A 22,183-nucleotide genomic window follows, 5' to 3' on the forward strand; every position below is an offset into this window, starting at 1 on the left:
TATACAAATACTTCCCTACAAACAGAAGTGATTTGAGGACACCAATTGTTCTAAAATCTGATTTGATCAACACATGTGACTTATACTTTTTATAGCATAGGAAGTACAGGGAGATTGGGCCAGGAGTGACTGTATCCATAGATAAATTATGCTTATTCTTTCAGTACATAGCAATGTTATGCTAACATCCATTTGGCTTTTATTTTGAATACACCTGTTAGAAATTTGCAATCAGAAAGCAGTTGATTTTGCAAATTTATTTCTTTATTTCTTTCTTTATATATCTATGATATCCAACTCCCTAGGGACTCAGGGCAGCTCACAACAAAAATAAGCATGGATCAATATAAAAACATTTCAATTTAAAATAATTGCAGCCATCCATACATTAATGGGGCAACCTCGTTAGTAACCCCCCCTGAGGTCAATGGTCCAAGGCCTGTCAGAAAAGCCAGGTCTTTACGGCTTCCCAGTATTATGTAAAATAAGTATGTAAAAATAAGTATTTTCAATACTTTCCCTTAAAAACAGGATACATTTTTATATTTTTTTCTTTCTCAGTTAGAGGTAATATTCACAGAAGTAATATACAACTTGAAGTATAATTTTTTTTCAAAAGGAATCCACAACTGACCAACATTTCCTAGATTGTATAACAAAGACAATGACTTAGTTCTGAGTTAACAGTGTCCACAGTGCATTGCTTTAGTCATGTGTCTCTAAACTACCGGAAGCAAATTCTCCTGTGGAAGGAAGAGTATTTTCTGGATTCTGCTCAGTTTCCTCTCGCAATCTAACAATCTGAATGCTGTTTTCCTTCTTTGATAGCCAGAAGGCTGGATATAAAGGCTCATTAAACTTGCATTCAAAAGTATGCAAGACAGTCATTGAGTCAGTAGCGATGCCATAAAATGAGAGTGTCCCTCTGGGGTAATCTAGGTAGACCCCTATTCTGCTGAATTCCTGAGATTTCAAAGGGGTCTCCACATCACCATGCCAAGCTGAGAAATCCTTGCCATTCCATTTAATACACCAGGAGAAGTTATTCCCCGATATACAACTGTTGCTCTCTGAGCCTTTCCTGTCAATGCTCTTATTTGTCATGCCAATGTAAATGCCAGCTCCAAATATCTCAACTTCAAAGTAATAACGACCCATATATAAGCTTTGATTGGACAAGATTTGGCGCCAGTGTGCAAATCTTTCTGGATGATCTGGGTACGGATGCTCCCAGGGCGCGGTGTTGGAGATCTTGTGGTTGTCATCCAAAAACCTCAAATAGCGATGAGCAGTAATTGGGTCAAAGGTTAACAGGCAAGCATCTGCACAAAAAATAGATACAATTTTTAAAGCTAGAGATAATTAATTGAGCACTAAATATGATAGAATACTGCACCTAAAAAGACCTAATTAGATTTTATAACAGGAGTTTAAGGCCAGGATGCAGAAAAAATAATTCATGCCAACCTGCCTTCCATCGTGTAGTGCATGAGTCAAAAAGAGGGCCATGAAAATATTTACGGACACCTCACATCCCGGACATAAATTGTTTCATCTCCTATCATCAAAACGTTGCTATAAACCAGGGCAACTCAACACAAGAACAGTTTTTTCCTGAATGCCATGACTCTGTTAAACAAATATTTCCCTCACCACTGTCAAACTATTCATTAAGACTGCACTACTATTACTATTAGTTTTTCTCATGGTTCCTATCACCCGTCTCCTCCCACTTATGACTCTATGACTGTAACTTATTGCTTATATCCTTAGGATTTATATTAATATCAATTGTTTCCTGATTGCTTATTTGAACCCTATGAAAATCCTGAAGTGTTATACCTCATTATTCTTGACAAATGTATATTTTCTTTTATGTACACTCAGAACATATGCACCAAAGACAAATTCCTTGTGTGTCCAATCGCACTTGGCCAATAAATAATTCTGTTCCGTTATTTTCTGTTTTGTTCTGTTCTGTTCCGTTCCGTTCCATTCTGTTCTATTCCATTCCATTCCACTCCATTCTATTCTATTCTATTCTATTTTATTTTTATACTATTCTACTATATATATATATGTTTTCGTAGATTTTCGTAGATTTTCACGGGTACAGGTATGGCGGTCTTGGTATATTCGGGTTTCTTCCCGTGTAGGATTCAGAAATATCTGCCGACGTTTCTGGTGACAATGACAGAAGCACCAGCCTGAAGATGACAAGTGAGACTTCGAAGAAACCCAAATATACCAAGACCGCCATATGTACGTACGTACGTACGTACGTACGTATGTATGTATGTATGTATGTATAGAACTTGGAAGAATCTCCCTTTTTTAACCTTTGTCAGACAATATTTAGGTTGTAGCTATGTCTGCTGGTAAAAAATATTAAAATACACATAATGGTTAGCAGATTTTTTAATTGGTTCTCATTCATATATTGGACAGAGGTGGGGAAGATCTTGGCTTGGTATGTAAAATCACTATGGTTATTGCATGCTTGCTTGGAATAAAAAAAATGCTTGCTTAAGTAATAGTTCCCTGAATTTCAGTACTGGAAAAACAGTATTCTTTTCCCAGAAACTGATACTGGGTTAACATCAGATCACTAAAGTGAGATTAAAATTTATTTAGTTTTTTAAATAAATACTTGACAAAATTTTATTAACCAATTTAGAAAGCAAAGGAAAATGTTCTTTCCAGTAGTGGGATTCAATTTTTTTTACTACTTTTTTACTACTCTTGGAATACCAATGATCAGCTTTTCCAGGCTACGGAGATCACCACCGGCCATTGCCACCAAATCTGCCCATTCTCACTGCCACCTATTGCTGCCTCTGCGTGCCCCATTTTTGGCCTACACACATCCCATTTTTGGCATCCATGCACTCCATATTTTTATTATTGTTATTTTTTATTTTTTATTAGATTTGTATGCCGCCCCTCTCTGTAGACCTGGCTTCTGTGCATCCCATTGTTCCAGGCGGCAGGGCTAGGCAGCGGTGGTAATCTTCTTTCTTTTAATTCTTTCAAATTTTTCAGCAAAAATTGGACAATAACTTACACTTTAAGAAGTCATTCCTACTTTGAGGTTCTGGAGCTGATAGACGATGTTTGGATGGAACAATTGCAGCCACTGTTGTTTTTATCCCAGCATCTTCTATATAGGTGGAAGGAAGGAAGGAATTTTTTATATGACTAAGAATTAATGAACAGTTGATAAGTGATCAGCCTTAAAATTGATCAAAATGAATAAACGTGTAAATTAAAGATGGAGGGAAGGAGGGGTACTCACCATCATTAGCAAACTCCTGCAATTTTTCTACATAGGAACTTTGTAGTAATTGTAACAGCTGTTCAGTGGATTCAGAGATCACCTTTTGAATTCCTGATAATTTGTCTTTTAGACCAATATATACACTAGGCAATGTCTCATCTCCCAGATGCTTCTTGAATTCACAGTATTCCTAAATGTGCACAGATATATAGAAGAAATAAGAATGCTGCTTAGACAGTAGTTGGGAGGAAGAACCCTGTGCATTGTGTTATCATGATGTAATTCCCTTTCACATTTACATTTCAAGATGAAATGAATATTCAAATCAAGAAGTTTGGTTCATGACAGCACGGCATGTTGTACCACTCTTCTGCTCTCCTATCCTCATCTTGCAGAAAACTACTAGGCTGAAATTTATTTTTATTTTATTTATTTATTTATTTATTTTGTCCCATACACAATAATATACAACGAAGCTTATAGAGATATAGTAGAGAAGATATATGAGATACAGGAGAGACTATAGGACAGGGGACGGAAGGTATTCTAGTGTGCTTATGTATGCCCCTTACTGACCTCTTAGGAATCTGGAGAGGTCAACTGTGGATAGCCTAAGGATAAAGTGTTGGGGGTTAGGGGATGACACTACAGAGTCCGTTAATGAATTCCACGCTTCAACAACTCGATTAATAAAGAAATCAGATTACTAAAGAAATCAGAGGATTTGTTGCTCACTCAAATAAACACACACACTAGTATTCTCTGCTTTCTCTTAAGACTGTACAATTGACATTGGCCAGTTATAGTTTTAGAGCAGCAGCTGTGTTTTATGTGAACACAAATAACAAATCATATTGATACAGGATATTTAGTGAAAAGGTAAACATTAATTAATCCAAAACAACTTTTCCAAATGATGTACAAATATGATGCACTGGGTTTCAGCTCCCATAACTTTCAGTGAGAGAAATTTAATGGTTGAAACCTAAAATATTCAAGAAAGGCAAATAGTTGCTGAGGGCTGATCTAAACATTTTTACTATCATCATTTAAGGTACCTTTAGGAAGACGATATCATTAGTGTGAGTGGCCATCTTCTCCAATCTTTTCCTCCATTCCTCCATTGTCACTTGTTGGCTCTGAAGATAGTCCTTTATTCCGTTTGCATGATTAATTGCAACACGTTCTTTCTCCTCCAGAAAAGTGAGCACAGTGGCATGGGTTGCCTTGACAGCTTGGAGCAGTGCCTCAAACTTCTCTTCCACCAAGAGTTTCACTTCAGATACTGAATTCTGCGAGAACAGAAGCCACCATTGTTGCAAAGCCTTAAAACTGATCGGCTTGACGTTTTAAATTGACCATGCACTAAAAGGTATAGCTATACCCATAACCATGCAGTCCTTCCAGTCATAGTCCCCTCAAAATGTTCTTCAGATGCACAACATAGGCCCGTAATGGTGAATCTATGGCATGCGTACTACAGGTGGCCTTATCGGGGGGCATGTGAGACTTTATCCTGTGACACCTCCAGTGCGCGTGCATGCGCTGGCCAGCTGATTTTCGGCCTTGGGAAGTGTTGTTTTGCCCTCCAGATGTGTCAGGGAATCTTCCCTGAAGCTCTGGAGGCAAAAAAAAAAAATCACCCAACAGACAAACTGGAGCTCGGGAAAACGTACTTCCAGTTTACCATTGTGCTGTTTTTTGCAGTCCAGAGGGTTCAGGGAAGCTTCCAGGGCAAACAACAGCACAATGGGCAAACTGGAAGTGTGTTTTCCAAACTTCTGGTTTTCCCGTTGTGCTGCTTTTTGTACTCCCTGACATCCTCTAGCACAGTGGTTCTCAACCTGGGGGTCGAATGACTGTTTCACAGGGGTCACTTAAGACCACGGGAAAAGACAAATTTAGAACTACAGCTTCTATTCTGGTGCCTTGGAACCTATTTTTACAATTCAACCAATCAGGCGTTTACAGTGGGGGCGTCCCTCTGAACTTCCTGCCAATCAGCTTCAATCTCTGTTGGGAGAATTGGCTCCAGGGCTTCAGGAAGTTCCCTGAACCTTCTGGAGTGCAAAAAAGCAGCACAATATCAAACCAGAAATACGTTTTCCCAAACTTCTGGTTTGCCCATCTGGGCATTTTTTTTTCACGTGCCAGGCTTCAGTGAGGCCTGTGAATATGTGCAGAGGTGAGGGGGGATTGTGTGCGTTCACGGGTCAGTGGGGGGGGTTGTGCATGTGTGTGTGGGAGGTAAGGGGTGTGGGCACATGCACGCATGCTAGCACACACACACACACTCTTTTGGCACACAAACCAAAAATGGTTCTCCATCACTGACATAGGCTGACAGGGAAAAAAATAAGCCACATTCAAGAGAAAATTATTCTATGTAAACACAGCAGCTATTTCCCAAGTATTAACTTACCATTATGCATGCCATAATTACAGTATGTCAATTCACTTGTAACATCCCACCAAATGAGAAAGAAAACCATTATTACTCTAATAGTATCTCATGTTTGGGGTTATTATAAAGAATTATTCATCAAATGCTAACTTGCTGTAGCAAGCATAGAGAATTTTCAGCCTATGGCTATAATAACAACCCATGGATGTTCTTCATCGTGTCTGCCAAATTAAAGTTTCTCAGTAGTTCTTTTAAATTACAAAGTAAGTCTACCTTCCATTTTGCAGAAAGAATAAATTGCCTTTTATTCTGCAGCAGAAAACATAGAGCAATCACTCATGATAATCTTTGTATTAAAGAAAGAAGCTTACTCAGTGACTGAAAAGCACAAGAGATGGAGAACAGTGGTAAAGACTTGCCTCCCTGAAGCCCTTATCCCTGACATCCTCTAGCACAGTGGTTCTCAACCTGGGGGTCGGGACCCCCTTGGGGGGTCGAATGACTGTTTCACAGGGGTTGCTTAAGACCATGGGAAAGACAAATTTCCCATAGTGTTAAGAACTACAGCTTCTATTCTGGCGCCTTGGAACCTATTTTTACAATCCGACCAATCAAGTGTTTACAGTTGGGGCGTCCCTCTGAACTTCCTGCCAATCAGCTTCAATCTCTGTTGGGAGAATTGGCGCTAGACTTATGGTTGGGGGTCACCACAATATGAGGAACTGTATTAAGGGGTCGCGGCATTAGAAAGGTTGAGAACCACTGCTCTAGTACCTTATCCAGTCTTTGAACTCTAATTAATTTGCTATCTTTGTTCTGTCAAACTTGATCTACAGCCAAAAGATCATATACACATTCATATACAAAATAAGAACTGAAGAGAAATAGGAATATTTTTTAAATGTTCACAAGCCACAACACCAATTATCACATAGTTGATGCTACTTGTTAACCAGTTTCTGGTGTTCCTTTCTATTCTAAATTAATGTGAATCAAGCAAACCTACAGACAGATCCAGAATGTCTAATAAATTGTCCAGCAAAATGACCCAAAGCTGCCATTTCAAAAGGCAACTGGACTTTCTGTTTTTTGTTTGTTTGCTTGCTTGCTTTTGAAGATGTTTCACTTTTCATCAAAGAAGGAGTTCTGACAATTCTTCAGTTTTGACTGAATTGTGGGGAATGGAAGGATTTATATTCCTTGCAGTCATTTGGTTGTTAGCACTTTGAAGGTTGGTCATTAGCTCTCTGAGAGTCATTGACACTACGTAGGGGCTTTTCGGTGCCCTCAGGGTCAGCTGAATCAGAGTGAAAATGGGTGTGGAACTTTTTTTAGTGTATATAGCAAAATGATTGAACATGAGTTCTCAGTTTTTCATCCAATTTGCAAGATGGAGTGTTATTCAAAAGAAATCAATCAATGGAAAATTTAGACTAGAATTGTTCCATCCAAACTTCTAGTGGCAAACAGCCTCTTTATTTTCCTAGCTATACTTCTCCTACATTAAATTATCCTACATTACTGCAGACTATTAGAGCATGTTAAGATCTGTTCATACCATCAACGAAATTAATTTTATATTAATTTATATTAACTTATAATTTTAGTGTATATTGTATATAGTTATATTTTTAACAGTTTTTAGTGTTTTTAAATTGTTATTAACTGCCATTTTATACTATTATTAATTTAATTGATTTTTAACGTTATTAGGGTTCTAAGTAATGGATGATTGGGATAAATTTGCTTGTGGTTATGAATGGAATGACTGGTACGATTGGGTGGGTGGGGGTGGGGGTGTGTGCGGTATGGATAAATTTTTTAATAGTAGTGTGAATGATAGGTCTGGCCCACCTGACGCTCGGGAGGCAGGGGAGGGGGGGTTGCCGATCTCTGGGGGGCCAGAGGGTCGGAATATCCCTGTGTTGCTGGGGAGAGGCAGATATGGCGGGGGCCACAGAGTTAGCCGTTCCAGGGGAACGAGGGATCGTTGCCTAATAACAGTCCCTTGTTCTGGCTCTGTGAGCCCAATCTTGGGTACTGGTGGTGAGTGTAACTCTGGCTCTGGGCTCAGGTTGCTGCTGCTGAATGCCAGGTCGGTGGTAAATAAAGCTCTCCTCATCCAGGATTTGATCCTGGATGAGGAGGCCGACCTGGCATGTATTACTGAAACCTGGCTGGGCCCGGAGGGAGGTGTTCCTCTCTCTGAAATTTGCCCAGCCGGGTTTCAGATATGGCATCAACCTCGACCCCAGGGAAGAGGGGGAGGAGTGGCTATTGTAGCCAGGGAGAGCCTTTGCCTGCGTAGACTCATTGCTCCGGAAATTGCGGGTTGCGAGTCTCTCTTGATGAGGTTGGACTTAGGGGTTCAGGTGGGCTTATTTCTCACGTACCTGCCTCCCAGCTGCGTGTCAAAAGCCCTGCCTGTGCTATTCGAGGAAGTAGCCGGGTTGGCGGTGGAGTTCCCCGGACTCATCGTCCTGGGGGACTTCAACCTGCCGTCACTCGGCGAAACCTCTGGGTTGGCACAGGAGTTCATGGCCACCATGACAGCCGTGGACCTGACTCAAGTAGTACAGGGTCCGACTCACGAGGGAGGGCACGCACCTGACATGGTATTCCTTTCCGAGCAATTGAGTAATGGTCTGAGACTAAGGGGCTTAGAAGCATTGCCTTTGTCATGGTCAGACCATTTTCTACTACGGCTTGACTTCCTGGCTCCAATCCTTCCCCGCAGGGAGGCGGAACCAATTAAGATGTTCCGCCCCAGACGCCTGATGGACCCAGAGGGCTTTCAGACGGCGCTTGGGGTTATTCCAGAGGCACTCGTCCACAGTTCGGCGGAGTCTCTCGCGGAGGCCTGGAACACGGCTGCAGCGGGGGCTCTTGACCGGATTGCGCCTTTGCGACCTCTCCGAGGCGTTAGACCCCGTAGAGCCCCATGGTTCAACGAGGAGCTCCGGGAGTTGAAACGCCAAAAGAGACGTCTAGAGAAGCGATGGAGGAAGAGTAGGTCTGAATCCGATTGAACACTTGTAAGAGCTTTTATTAAGACTTACAAAGTGGCGCTCAGGCGGCAAGATGCGCGTACCATGCCGCCTTGATTGCATCAGCGGAATCCCACCCGGCCGCTCTGTTTAGGGTGACCCGCTCCCTTCTTAACCAGGGGGGAGTTGGGGAGCCCTTGCAGAGTAGTGCCGAGGATTTTAACACGTTTTTCGCTGATAAAGTCGCTCGGATTCGGGCCGACCTCGACTCCAATAACAACGAGTCAGTCGAGGTGACTGGGGCACGTACTTGTCCACCTGTCTGGGAAGAGTTTGATCTGGTGACACCTGATGAAGTGGACAAGGCCATTGGAGCTGTGAGTTCCGCCACCTGTTTACTGGATCCGTGTCCCTCCTGGTTGGTTTCGGCCAGCAGGGAGGTGACACGGAGCTGGGCCCAGGAGATTACCAACGCTTCCTTGGGGAGGGGAGTTTTCCCATCACTCTATAAAGAAGCGCTTGTGCGCCCCCTCTTCAAGAAGCCCTCCCTGGACCCAGCTGTCCTTAATAACTATCGTCCAGTCTCCAACCTTCCCTTTATGGGGAAGGTTGTTGAGAAGGTGGTGGCACTCCAGCTCCAGCGGTCCTTGGAAGAAGCCGATTATCTAGGTCCCCGGCAGTCGGGTTTCAGGCCCGGTTACAGCACGGAAACCGCTTTGGTCGCGTTGATGGATGATCTCTGGCGGGCCCGGGACAGGGGTTTATCCTCTGTCCTGGTGCTCCTTGACCTCTCAGCGGCTTTCGATACCATCGACCATGGTATCCTTCTGCACCGGCTGGAGGGGCTGGGGGTGGGAGGCACTGTTCTGCAGTGGTTCTCCTCCTACCTCTCTGGCCGGTCGCAGTCGGTGTTAGTGGGGGGTCAGAGGTCGACTCCTAGGTCTCTCCCTTGTGGGGTGCCTCAGGGGTCGGTCCTCTCCCCCCTGCTATTTAACATCTACATGAAACCGCTGGGCGAGATCATCCAAGGACATGGGGTGAGGTATCATCAATATGCGGATGATACCCAGCTTTACATCTCCACCCCATGCCCAGTCAACGAAGCGGTGGAAGTGATGTGCCGGTGCCTGGAGGCTGTTGGGGCCTGGATGGGTGTCAACAGACTCAGGCTCGACCCGGATAAGACGGAGTGGCTGTGGGTTTTGCCTCCCAAGGACAACTCCATCTGTCCGTCCATTACCCTGGGGGGGGAATCATTGACCCCCTCAGAGAGGGTCCGCAACTTGGCCGTCCTCCTCGATCCACAGCTCACATTAGAACAACATCTTTCAGCTGTGGCGAGGGGGGCGTTTGCCCAGGTTCGCCTGGTGCACCAGTTGCGGCCCTATCTGGACCGGGACTCATTGCTCACAGTCACTCATGCCCTCATCACCTCGAGGTTCGACTACTGTAATGCTCTCTACATGGGGCTACCTTTGAAAAGTGTTCGGAAACTTCAGATCGTGCAGAATGCAGCTGCGAGAGCAGTCATGGGCTTACCTAGGTATGCCCATGTTTCACCATCACTCCGCAGTCTGCATTGGCTGCCGATCAATTTCCGGTCACAATTCAAAGTGTTGGTTATGACCTTTAAAGCCCTTCATGGCATCGGACCAGAATATCTCCGAGACCGCCTCCTGCCGCACGAATCCCAGCGACCGATTAGGTCCCACAGAGTTGGCCTTCTCCGGGTCCCGTCAACTAAACAATGTCGGTTGGCGGGCCCCAGGGGAAGAGCCTTCTCTGTGGCGGCACCGGCCCTCTGGAACCAACTCCCCCCGGAGATTAGAACTGCCCCTACTCTTCCTGCCTTCCGTAAACTCCTTAAAACCCACCTTTGCCGTCAGGCATGGGGGAACTGAAACATCTCCCCCTGGGCACGTTTAATTTATGCATGGTATGTCTGTGTGTGTGTCTGTTAGCATATGGGGTTTTTTAAATATTTAAATATTTTAAATTTGTCTGATTGCTCATGATTTGTTTCTACATGTTGTGAGCCGCCCCGAGTCTTCGGAGAGGGGCGGCATACAAATCTAAGTAATAAATAAATAAATAATAAAATGTCATATAAATTGCAGATCTCCCTAGTATACCTCCTTCTGGCCCAAGCAGCACTTTCCTGAGGGTGTGTGCTTATATTAATGCTTAGCAAAAAAGATACCCTGCCAGATTCTTCTCTTACGTAGAAGAAACAATTCTGCTATTAAAAATCGAGGACAAAAGTTATTTTCTAGGACTAGGAAAAGTAGGTAAAAAGGATTGGTTAAACGTTGGCATCTGGTAGAATCCGGTAGACCAAGGAACAAGCAGGAAATGTTTGCTATTGTGATCCACTTATCTCTAAGAAACAGTTAAACATTTTTATAGACACACATGCCTGCATACATATATAAAAATATAATAGATGGGATGGATTGGTTTCCCTACTTACATACCTCAAAATTCTAGAGCCTGGAAAGGACACTCTGAAATATATTTTTCTTTTTTTCCCCTTTTTTTCCCCAAAATATTTTAATTTTTTTTCCACACATAAACATCAGTACACATACGAGAATATTTTATCAGATGTCAACCGATTAGTCATTATTATCCAACAAACAAACATAATAATCTTACCTAATCATGGCCTAGTTGCTCATCTGTTTCCCATATACTATATCATATCACTCCCTCTCTCCCTTACCTCTCCCTTCTTTCTCCTTCTCTCCCTTCTTCCTAATTCCTTCTTCCTTTCTCCAACTTTCTCCTCCTCCTTCTAAGCCTCTCTTTACTTCTCTCTTCTCCTCCTCTCCTTTACATCCCCTTCCTCCCTCTTATTTCTTCCCTGACTGTATCCATTTGTAGTCTATTTTGTGGTTAACAGAGAAGTAGCTCGTCTCTCCAATTTCCCTTGACCTACAATGAAAACATATTTTCATTATTTATATTTTTATCATTTTTCCTTTATGTTTGCCAGTCAGGCACAGAGAATTTTTCACACAATGGAAATATGAGGGAAGATGGAAAATAAAAGCATTCCTTAGAATCCAAATGTTTACCGCGGCAACTATCAAGCGACTATATCATGGCAGGAAGAGTGGTTAGGATGTGGAGGCCCAAAGAGTCTTTGGAGGGGTGAAACTTCAGCTTTTCACCCATTGGGCCCAGCTTTGCTGTTAAATGTCCCACAAATGACAATAAAGTAGAATATTTGGTTCAGATTTTTAAAAACTGAAGTTGCGATTGGCTTATCCTGGAAATCCCCAAAAGTTACTATTGTGTTTCCCTTTTAGAAGATTGTGATTAAACTGCAGGCTCAGTAAATGCTTCTGAAGGAATAAAATATTTCCTCAAATACTAATATATTTTTTCAAAGAAAGTTCTTATAAGTTTTCTGTTTTTCACTACAGTTAGGTGACATTAGACAATGACTGCAGGAAGGATTGAGAAAAACCTTACCAAATTGCATAAATATCAACATTATTCTAGAGGAGTCTTTATAGATTTGGGGTAAAAGGTTCACTCATTTCTCACCTTGCGTGGAATTTAATGAGAAATTTCAGTAAAGTTACAGATATTGTACAGATGACTCTTGTTACATAATGAAACTTAACAAGGGTAACTATAAAATCCTTGTGCTAAATGTTATTAATGTTGACTTTAGAATGTAAAATGTGAAATTAGCCTTAAAAGTTCCTTCCAGAACAACTAAATCCAAGTTTTTAAAATATGAAAACATGCTTTACAAAAGAGCACAGAGAAAAGAATGACGTACAAATCAGTTTCCTTTGTGCAAAGCACTGTGACTTTGACAGTCCCCGATGAACCCTATAAATAACCTTATATTAATGACTCATACGGCAAATAAAAGATAAATCTGTTAGTCACCCACTATCTCTTCGTCTACTCCCTACCTTCTTTCCTGCCACTTCCTATATGGAGAAACGCAAAATAGTATTTTTTTTTCTTTTCTTTTTTACTTTTTTTTTACTTTTTTCACCAACTTCATTTAACATCCATACATATACCATACATATATAAAATTGATATTTTTAAATTCTTACCACTATAGACTCTGAGTTCTTCTCCAATTTAACAATTGCATTTTCAGCTGACTTCAATTTCCAATCATATTCTTCTTGATGATGATGAAGTTCAAACTGTTAACAGATAAACCAGGAGAGAATCACATAACAGCTGTTGAAATTCATGAATGAGTTCATTTTTGTTCATGAACATTCAGACTGAAAACTGGTTCTGTATGGAGCCAGACAAGTTAGGCAAAGTGATGGCTAATAAACCAAACCTTGATGTAGACAAGGTTGGGATCGTTTGGTCTGTAAGAAAAGTAATCCACATTAGTCATTCTGAATGAAGTTGCACTTCCTTAAAAACTTTCCATCATCTAGTAAAGTGGTAGCGAACCTTTTTTGGCTCGGGTGCAGTGGTGGGCTATGAGCCGGAACGCTAAATTATGCTCGCCGCTGCGGCTCATAAGTTCTTGCAGGACCAGCACAATTTTGCTGCTGCACCTGTGAAGGTAGCAAAATCGCACATGGAGTCGCAGGTAAAACCTCACTGAAACACGGGCGCAATTTTGCTACCTCCACAGGTGCAGCAGCAAAATTGCACTGGTCCCGCAAGAACTTACGAGCCGCAGCAGCGAGCGCAATTTAGCGTTCCGGCTTTTAGCCCATCGCTGCTCGGGTGCCAAAAGGGCATGCACATGATAGCATGTGCACATATGCCCAAAAGCAGTGAAGGGCTACCAAAAATTTTACTACCACACTGTGGGCATGGCTTATGCAGAATACCCTGAATTTTCTTTCAACATCTTTCACTACAAATTGGGTGCTCTGGGGTGGAGCTCCATTTTCACTACCCCACTGCATTCCCCCCATCTGGGAAATAGCCCACCCCTGTGCACACCCATAATGCAATGCCCTCCCCACTCCATGCATGCATACAATCCCCCTGTACTATGCCCTGTGCATGCACACAGATCTCATTGAAATCTCCAGATTTCCAGAATTGGGCCATTTTTCACCATCTCCAAGCCTCCTGAAACCTGAGGATAGGGGAAAATGGCCAAATGGGCCAACCAAAAAATAACTTCTTGTTCACCCTTTGGGCCATTTTCTGCTCTCCCCATAGTTCAGGAAGCTTTCCTGAAGCCTGAGGAGAGCAAAAATGGCTGAAAAGAAGGCCAAAAATCAGCTGGCCAGCATGCACATGCATACTGGAGCCGACATAGGGCAACGCCTTACATGCCCTCACCTGTGGCACACATATCATAGGTTCGTCATCATTGATTTAGTAGAATTGAGGTGGAGTACAAAGTAATTTAATTAGAATTGATTTTGATGCAATCCAAAACTTATAATACTCTATGATCAAGCCTTGCTACTGGATTATCATATTTTATTAACACACTATTGCAAACATATTATTTGATAAATACCATGAAGCACTTTTCAAAATCAAAGGATTGTCATCCAAACTAGCAATTAGACAACAGGAACTAACAAATGACTTAAACTAAACCATCTACAGTAAGTGGAAAAATAAGCCACTTTTTATATTAAATTTATTATTAAAACAATTTATAGTCTTTGCAAACAAGTATTCTAGCTGACATTCTACTAAATGTTCTTATTGCAACTGTATATGTCACTACTTGATGAATTACAAAATGTTCTATGGCTGCTAAAAGAAGCACCTGATATAAATTACAGCTTTTCTGCTTCAATAGAGAGTAAAAGTGATTTTTAAGTGCTTTATGCACACACAGATGTACCACAGAATCATAAAGTCATTGGTACTTTCCGATATCCTCTATTAAACTTGATTTAATTTAGAGCTGCATCAGGGTTGTGTTTGTATTTGACATGGGGAGGGCAGGGTGTGTGTGACCAGCTCAACGTCACTCATGTTGCAGGTGTGCCTGACTGCTTTGCTAGTGAAAACAGGCTCCCGAATTCTGTTTTTGGCTGCAACAGCCTCCTGAAACCCTCTGCCAGAGAAAACAGAGCTCAGGAAGGCTGCACACAATCCTCCCAAGCACCATTTTTTCTGGCAGAGGCACTGTTTCTAGGGCAGCCTTGTGTGCTGGATCTAAGCAACCCGTAGGCTGGATCCAGCCCTCAGGCCTTGAGTTTGACACCCCTGCTCTATGCAGGCACTTTAACAACATAAACTAGAAAGTGAATTCTGTAAACTCTTCCGTAAAACTGGGAGTTGAAACACAGAGATAATTAGAGATTCCTACGGACCAAACAGAAATGAGTAATAATGTCCAAAGTAAACTATGAAAAATATTCAAGCAGTAATTAGAGTCTGAAAGAGGATTAATAGGGGGTGAAACACAGAATGAGCAGCAGAATACACCTTTTATTTTATTTTTTGCCTTTTAATATTTTTTCTCAATCCCTTAGTATATATGTGCATATTCTTTTTTCTATTTGCCTTTTTGTTTGAACATTTTATTTAAATGAATAAAAAGAGACCTTTTTAAAAAAAAATCCAACATTTCAACAGATTTTCAGAGCACTTTCTTTTAAATAAAAAACAGTATTGCAGAAACAATCATAACGATTTATGTTTTTTGAGATGCAGTGAAATCAATGCTTGATTTAAATATATTGTTCCATTTCGGTAAGAAGCAATTACATGTTACCCAATCTTGACTCAATTATTAAATCTCAGCCGAGATTTATCTCAGGAGGTGACATTTGGACAGAGAAAATGAACACATAATCAAAAGACGTATTGTTCGACACTGGAAACACAAACATATGGCTCCAAGAATTTAGTGGCTTGCAGAATTGATTAACATACATCAACCATGAATGTAATGAATCACAGTTTCAATTTATTAATAAATGTATGTTGTAAATATTACATTTTGTGTCCTTTTCCTGGTTTTTTCCTCCTTTTATAATTTTGTGTAATTTTCTTTTCGTTTTTTTTATATTTAGCTAATTAAAAAGAAAAAAAATGATTTCTCTGTGCAATTTAATCAGACCAAACCATGCAGGATAATCTAAAGCAAAGACTGTGTTCCAGTCAGTGAAGGGCTACCAAAATGTTTACTACCACACTGTGGGTGTGGCTTATACAGGACGCCCTGCATTTTCTTAAAACATCTTTCAGTGCAAATTGGGTGCTCTGGGGTGGAGCTCCATTTTCGCTACCCCACTGCATTTCCCCCTGTCCAGGCAGTAGCCCATCCCTGGTTCCAGTCCTTAAAATCGCCAATTGACGATAACTAGATTATATACACTGCTCAAAAAAATAAAGGGAACACTTAAAAAACAAATATAACTTCAAGTAAATCAAACTTCTGTGAAATCAAACTGTCCACTTAGGAAGCAACACTGATTGACAGTCAATTTCACATGCTGTTGTGCAAATGGAATGGTTGTGCACATGAAATATTCAATGAGAATATTTCATTCATTCAGATCTAAGATGTGTTATTTGAGTGTTCCCTTTTATTTTTTTGAGCAGTATAGTTAGCTTTAGAATTTGGAATTATACATATGTTTCCAAATAGGTAAGAAGAGAAAAATGGACTTTAATCACTCCCTCTTAAAGTGATCAAGTTCCATTTTCAATAAGGCATAAAGATTATCAATGGAAGAGCCAAATGAGTGCAAGATGTCCAGTTTACCATTCCCCATATTTCCATTCCATATAGCAATTGGGGAATAACTTTTCTACAGAAAACATTTTATTTGCTGAATGATAAAAGAAAAAGAAGGGACATCGATCTCATTGATCTCAGTATCACATTTATCATGCATGAATTCCAGATCAATGTTTGCGAAAAATATATAAATGAAGGTATTGCCACCCCAGAATCTTGTATTAATAAATGTTATTACAGGAATTTTCCCATTCAAACAGTTAATGGGTGAATAAATTTGTTTTAAGTCCTTTAAAAGCTTAAGGCACCCAGTCTCTTAAAATTCAACTTTTAAAAAAACCCTTATCTGAAGAATGTCACCGGCCGTTCTACTACTATCATTGCAAGATACTTAAAAAATAAACTGGTTGATTTATTTAGAACAGTGGTTCTCAACCTTTCTAAGGCAGCGATCCCTTAATATAGTTCCTCGTGTTGTGGTGACCCCCAACCATAAGTCTAGCGCCAATTCTCCCAACAGAGCTTTGAGCTGATTGGAAGGAAGGTCAGAGAGACGCCCCCACTGTAAACGTCTGATTGGTCAGATTGTAAAAATATGTTCCAAGGTGCCAGAATAGAAGCTTTAGTTCCTAACACCAGGAGAAATTTGTCTTTTCCCAGGGTCTCAGGCGACCCCCGTGAAATGGCCATTTGACCCCAAAAGGGGTCCCGACCGCCAAGTTGAGAACCACTGATTTAGAAGATAATGTCTATATGTTCTCTAATACTTTGCAGTCTCTTCATGTCTATTCCTCCCATTTTTTTCTTCCAGTTGATTTCACTGTGATTCACTCAACCTTATATGTTAAGTATGAGTAACTGCCCTTTTCAGTTTGTTTGTTTGTTTGTTTGTTTGTTTGATTGATTGATTGATTGATTGATTGATTGATTGATTGATTGTTTGATTGTTTGTCAAAATCATCAAAATCAGATATAGGAATAAACATAATTATGAATACAGGATAAGGGTATGAATAAATGGGGACAGTAGGAAAGGAACAGTAGGCACATTGGTGCACTTATACATGTCCCCTTACAGACCTCTTAGGAATGGGATGAGGTCCACAGTAGACAGTCTAAGGTTAAACTTATGGGGGTTTGAAGAAGTATCTACAGAGTTAGGTAGTGCATTCAATCTGTTGCTGAAGTCATTTTTTCTGGAGCAGTTTATCTTACATTTGTATCTATTGTGTGCTCGTGTATTATTGTGGTTGAAGCTGAAGTAGATAGGAAATTGTAGCAGACAATTTTGTATACTATGCTTATGTCAGATTTCTTAAGTCATGATTGAAAAGGTCATTTATATAAAGCAGTGTGGGTCCTAAAACGCTGCCTTGTGGGACACCGCTTTTAATGGCGGCCCCAAGGGTTTGATAGAGCACTCCCTATTTTGACTACTTGTTGTCTGTTTGACATGAACACAGCTATCCATTTATGCAGGGATCCAAAAATGCCATAAGATTTGAGTTTCAAAAATAGTTTGTCGTGATCTACTGAATCAAAGGCTTTGCAGAAGTATATGTAAATTGTGTCTATTACTTTACCCTGTTCTGTAGTCCATATGTTTTTGCAGTGTAAGAGTTGCAGATTACAGGACAGATTTTTTCCTAAAATCAAATGATTGTCAAGCCACTCCAATCTTGTCACATGGCTGGCAAGCCACCCCCACAAAATAAGCCACGCCCAAAGTGTGGTAGTAACATATTTTGCAGCCCTTCGCTGCTCTGGAGGCTTCCAAATCCCAGTGGGCCCAGAAGGCCCGAAAACAAGCTGACCGGCATGCCAGACCTGACCTCGCATGCCCACCTATATGGCTCCATGTGACACTTGTGCCATGTGCCTGCTTGTTTGTTCAAACAAACATGGGGTGGGGGGTACACATCAGAGAGAAATTATTTCAAACTCCATATTTGCAAGACAGTGAAGACATTTGATCTCTGTTTGCTTTTTGCAATGATACAGAGATGCAAATGTCTGTGAAGAATAATGTGCACTCAGTTGAAATGCATAGCCAGGTGAGAAAGAAACATTAGTGGATGGCCTTTCAAAAAGGGGAATGAGCTAAACTTCTCTAAGTTTGGAAACTAAGCAGGATCAGGAATCTCAGATACAGAAAACTGAACCATGGAGGCAGCTATGACAAACCCCTCCCATATCATTGCCAAGAAAGTTGCACAATTGTATCTTTGAAGTCACCAAGAGCTCAATTTTGACAATTTTTGAGGGCATTTTTAACTTTTCTGTACAAAGAAAGAATTTATAATGATATGGCAAGAACCACCACACGTGAGTATTATTCATGTATTCTCCTACAGGAAATAAAATTGGCTGTAACCTTTGGCATTAGTCCCAAGGAAGTATCATAAAATAGTTGAATTCCTCCACTGTGCTCGAGAATCAGTCAAATGCCAACTGCCTGAGTCAATAGGAATTAAGCAAAATCCAGGTGTTTCATAAGTAGTCTGAATATACCAGATGTCATGCTTGACACGACAGCCAGTTTCTCATACAAAGTAGGAAAGTCTTGCTGCTCATCAGGATTTCTCCTTATTGTAAACCCACAATCCTCTTTCACTAGGAAACTTTTATTTTATAATACCCCACTTGCAAATTCATGAAATCCCAGTATAACACAGTTCTCTTTATGTTCATTTAGGAACAAACCTAAGTGCATGCTAAGGGATGATTCATGGAATAAGCCACAGAGTAGTAGATCCTTGGAACAAACTTCCAGCAGACGCAGTTGGTAAATCCACAGTAACTGAATTTAAACATGCCTGGGATAAACATATATCCATTGTAAAATAAAATACAGGAAATAGTATAAGGGCAGACTAGATGGACCATGAGGTCTTTTTCTGCCATCAGTCTTCTATGTTTCTATGAGGTAGGGTTTACAGTGTTCCCTTGATTTTCGCGGGTTCGAACTTCGCGAAAAGTCTATACCACGGTTTTTCAAAAATATTAATTAAAAAATACTTTGTGGGGTTTTTTCCCTATACCACGGTTTTTCCCGCCCGATGACATCACATGTCATCGCCAAACTTTCATCCGACTTTAATAAATATTTTTTAAATAAACTTTAATAAATAAACATGGTGAGTAATGATCTAAATGGTTGCTAAGGGAATGGGAAATTGCAATTTAGGGGCTTAAAGTGTTAAGGGAAGGCTTGTGATACTGTTCATAGCCAAAAATACTGTATTTACTTCCGCATCTCTACTTCGCGGAAATTCGACTTTTGCGGGCAGTCTCGGAACTCATTCCCCGCGAAAATCGAGGGAACACTGTATACATAAAGCTGCATAAATCATAAATGCATAAATCAGTACTTAGATTCACATGTTCTACTAAGCCACAACCAAAGAAACAATAGGGAAGCTCACTGTGACTTAGTCCCTAACGTTCATGCAAATGACCTTATGAAAGGCTAGATGTAAAAGTAAGAGCTCTCTGACCTCTTATTTCCAAGCACTGAACAGGGTGTGGCAATTCTCCTACATATCATATTAACAATAAACTTATATGTAATTGTTACCTCTTTCTCTTTCCTGGCTACTCCACAGATTACAGCTTGGTGGTTTTGATGTCCATCCAAAAGACACTCTTCACAGATACAGATTAGGTCACTGTGGCAGAACCAGCCAAGATGCCTTTTGTGGGTCTTGCAGCTCTGTATGTCAATGTCCTTTAGGGGATCCATAAGCTTATGGCTCTGTAGTTTGACATTCTCCAGGTGAGGCCTCAAGTGATCCTGGCAGTAATTTACCATGCAGGTCAAGCAGGATTTTACTGCCTGCACCTTGTCTGCTAGGCAAAAATCACAAAGCACTTCTTCCTCCTTCTGCTTCTCTTCTGGGTGACTTTCTGTCAAGATACTGGGTGAACAATCCTGGGATGATTCATTTTCAGGCAGGTAGTCTCCCAGGCTTGGTTCACCGTGGCATGGATCTTTGCTTTCAAGTTCCGTAAGAGGGGTTCCTTCATTTTTCAATTCTCTGCTCCCACATTTTTCTTCACAGATTGGGGAGCCATTTAATACGGGCTCCTGAAGTGCCAGATCTCTTTCAGCCAGCTCTTCAGGGCAACTTGAATTGGAGGCAGCCATTATTACCTGTCTGTTGTTTCCTGAACCGGACCACCCCTCCAGTACTAACAATAGCTCTAGTTTACTAAGTTGCTTGCTGTGTAACTGCACCTAAGGAAGAAATGAAGGGGAAAACAAACCAGACACACCTGAATGTTCCTGAGCGACTGTGTGCTTTAGGGGATTAACTCTTTCTTTCCATCTCCTAGCATGCATGGTCTGAAATTACACAACAGGAGAGCAGGTGATGCAAGCAGCTGGCATATATCCAACCTCTTCCGTTAGTGTTATTAACCAGCCAAATCTTGCTTTTATGTATCTGTGTTATGACATACACCCAGGAAATGTATGAATCATGTAGAATATTAATGCGTATGTGTGTTTGTGTGTGTGCCTGTCATAATTTCATGTTGAGATGTGTTGATATCTTTTTTTCTCCTCGTGAATATTTTTAGAAGACGCTAGCAGCCTCTCGATTGACCATCATAAGAACAGGCTGAGAGTTTAGGGTAGCCTGGGGCAATGACTGCCTACTTCCATAATTGCCATAATTTGCACTTAGAAAATATTGCGCCTACTTTAAAAAAAAATAAGGTAGCTCTCAGACTTGTTCTCAAAAGATAGAAAAGTGAAAGAAGAATCAAAAAATATATTCATATCCATTTCTTTCCATCAATTGAACAAAATAAAATGGTATCTTTAATACTGCAGTGATTTAATGACAAATAATTGAAATAAGGATTTAATTAGTTCAAATTATTTCTTCTCCATGGGACATAGAATATATTGCTAGTGGGGCCCCTTATAGCTACTGCTGTACTTTGGACCAAAAGATTGGAGTTTTATCAAAAGGGCATCATAAACATATTTTGACATGTAACAAATCTCTCACCTTGACATTTGGCATTTCCACATGAAAGGAAGGAAGAAGACTTCGTCATTATGAAATTAGCAATTATGAAAATAGCAAGGGATGGACAACCTTTGGAGGCACACTGCACTTGAGGGCTGTTCATATGATGAGTCCCAGAGGTTGCTGGTACTCAAATTTGTTTTCTTCTTAATTCTTTCCATTTCCATTCTTATGTTCCTTCACATTTCACAGAATGCTCCAACACTGGAAGTTTTTAAGAAGATGTTGAATAACAATTTGTCTGAAGCAATGTAGGGTTTATTTTATTTTATTTTATTTATTATTTTATTATTTTTTATTTTATTTTTTATTTTATTATTTTATTATTTTATTATTTTTTATTTTATTTTATTTTATTTTATTTTATTTTATTTTATTTTATTTTATTTTATTTTATTTTATTTTATTTTATTTTATTTTATTTTATTTTATTTTATTTTATTTTATTTTATTTTATTTTATTTTATTTTATTTTATTTTATTTTATTTTATTTTATTTTATTTTATTTTATTTTATTTTATTTTATTTTATTTTTATTTTTATTTTTATTTTATTTTATTTTATTTTATTTATTTTGTTTGTTTATTTATTTATTTGACTTCTATGCCGCCCAATCCCAAAGGACTCAGGGTGGTTTGCTGCCTAAGCAGGGGGTTGAACTAGAAGACCTCCAAGGTCCCTTCCAATTCTGTTATTCTATTCCATTCCATTCCATTCCATCCCATCCCATCCCATCCCAATCCACTCCACTCCACTCCACTCCACTCCACTCCACTCCATTCTTCCAGATCAGTATCTTAGCAGAATCA

General features: G+C 40.3%; 1 protein-coding gene across 1 annotated transcript; it reads right to left on the bottom strand.

Annotated features, from left to right (window-relative positions):
* Nucleotides 1–242: 242 nt before the first annotated feature.
* On the bottom strand, nt 243–20,583 carry TRIM16 (tripartite motif containing 16). The gene is made up of 6 exons (XM_070739745.1): nt 19,912–20,583; nt 12,751–12,846; nt 4,336–4,569; nt 3,296–3,467; nt 3,065–3,160; nt 243–1,322 (listed from the first exon to the last, which is right to left on the bottom strand). The coding sequence occupies exons 1-6, from the start codon at nt 20,479–20,481 to the stop codon at nt 706–708; spliced, it is 1,785 nt and encodes a 594-aa protein (XP_070595846.1). The 5' UTR covers nt 20,482–20,583; the 3' UTR covers nt 243–705.
* Between the last annotated feature and the right edge of the window lie 1,600 nt (nt 20,584–22,183).

This window comes from Erythrolamprus reginae, chromosome 2 (assembly GCF_031021105.1).
Source record: "Erythrolamprus reginae isolate rEryReg1 chromosome 2, rEryReg1.hap1, whole genome shotgun sequence".
Taxonomy (NCBI): Eukaryota; Metazoa; Chordata; class Lepidosauria; order Squamata; family Dipsadidae; genus Erythrolamprus; species Erythrolamprus reginae.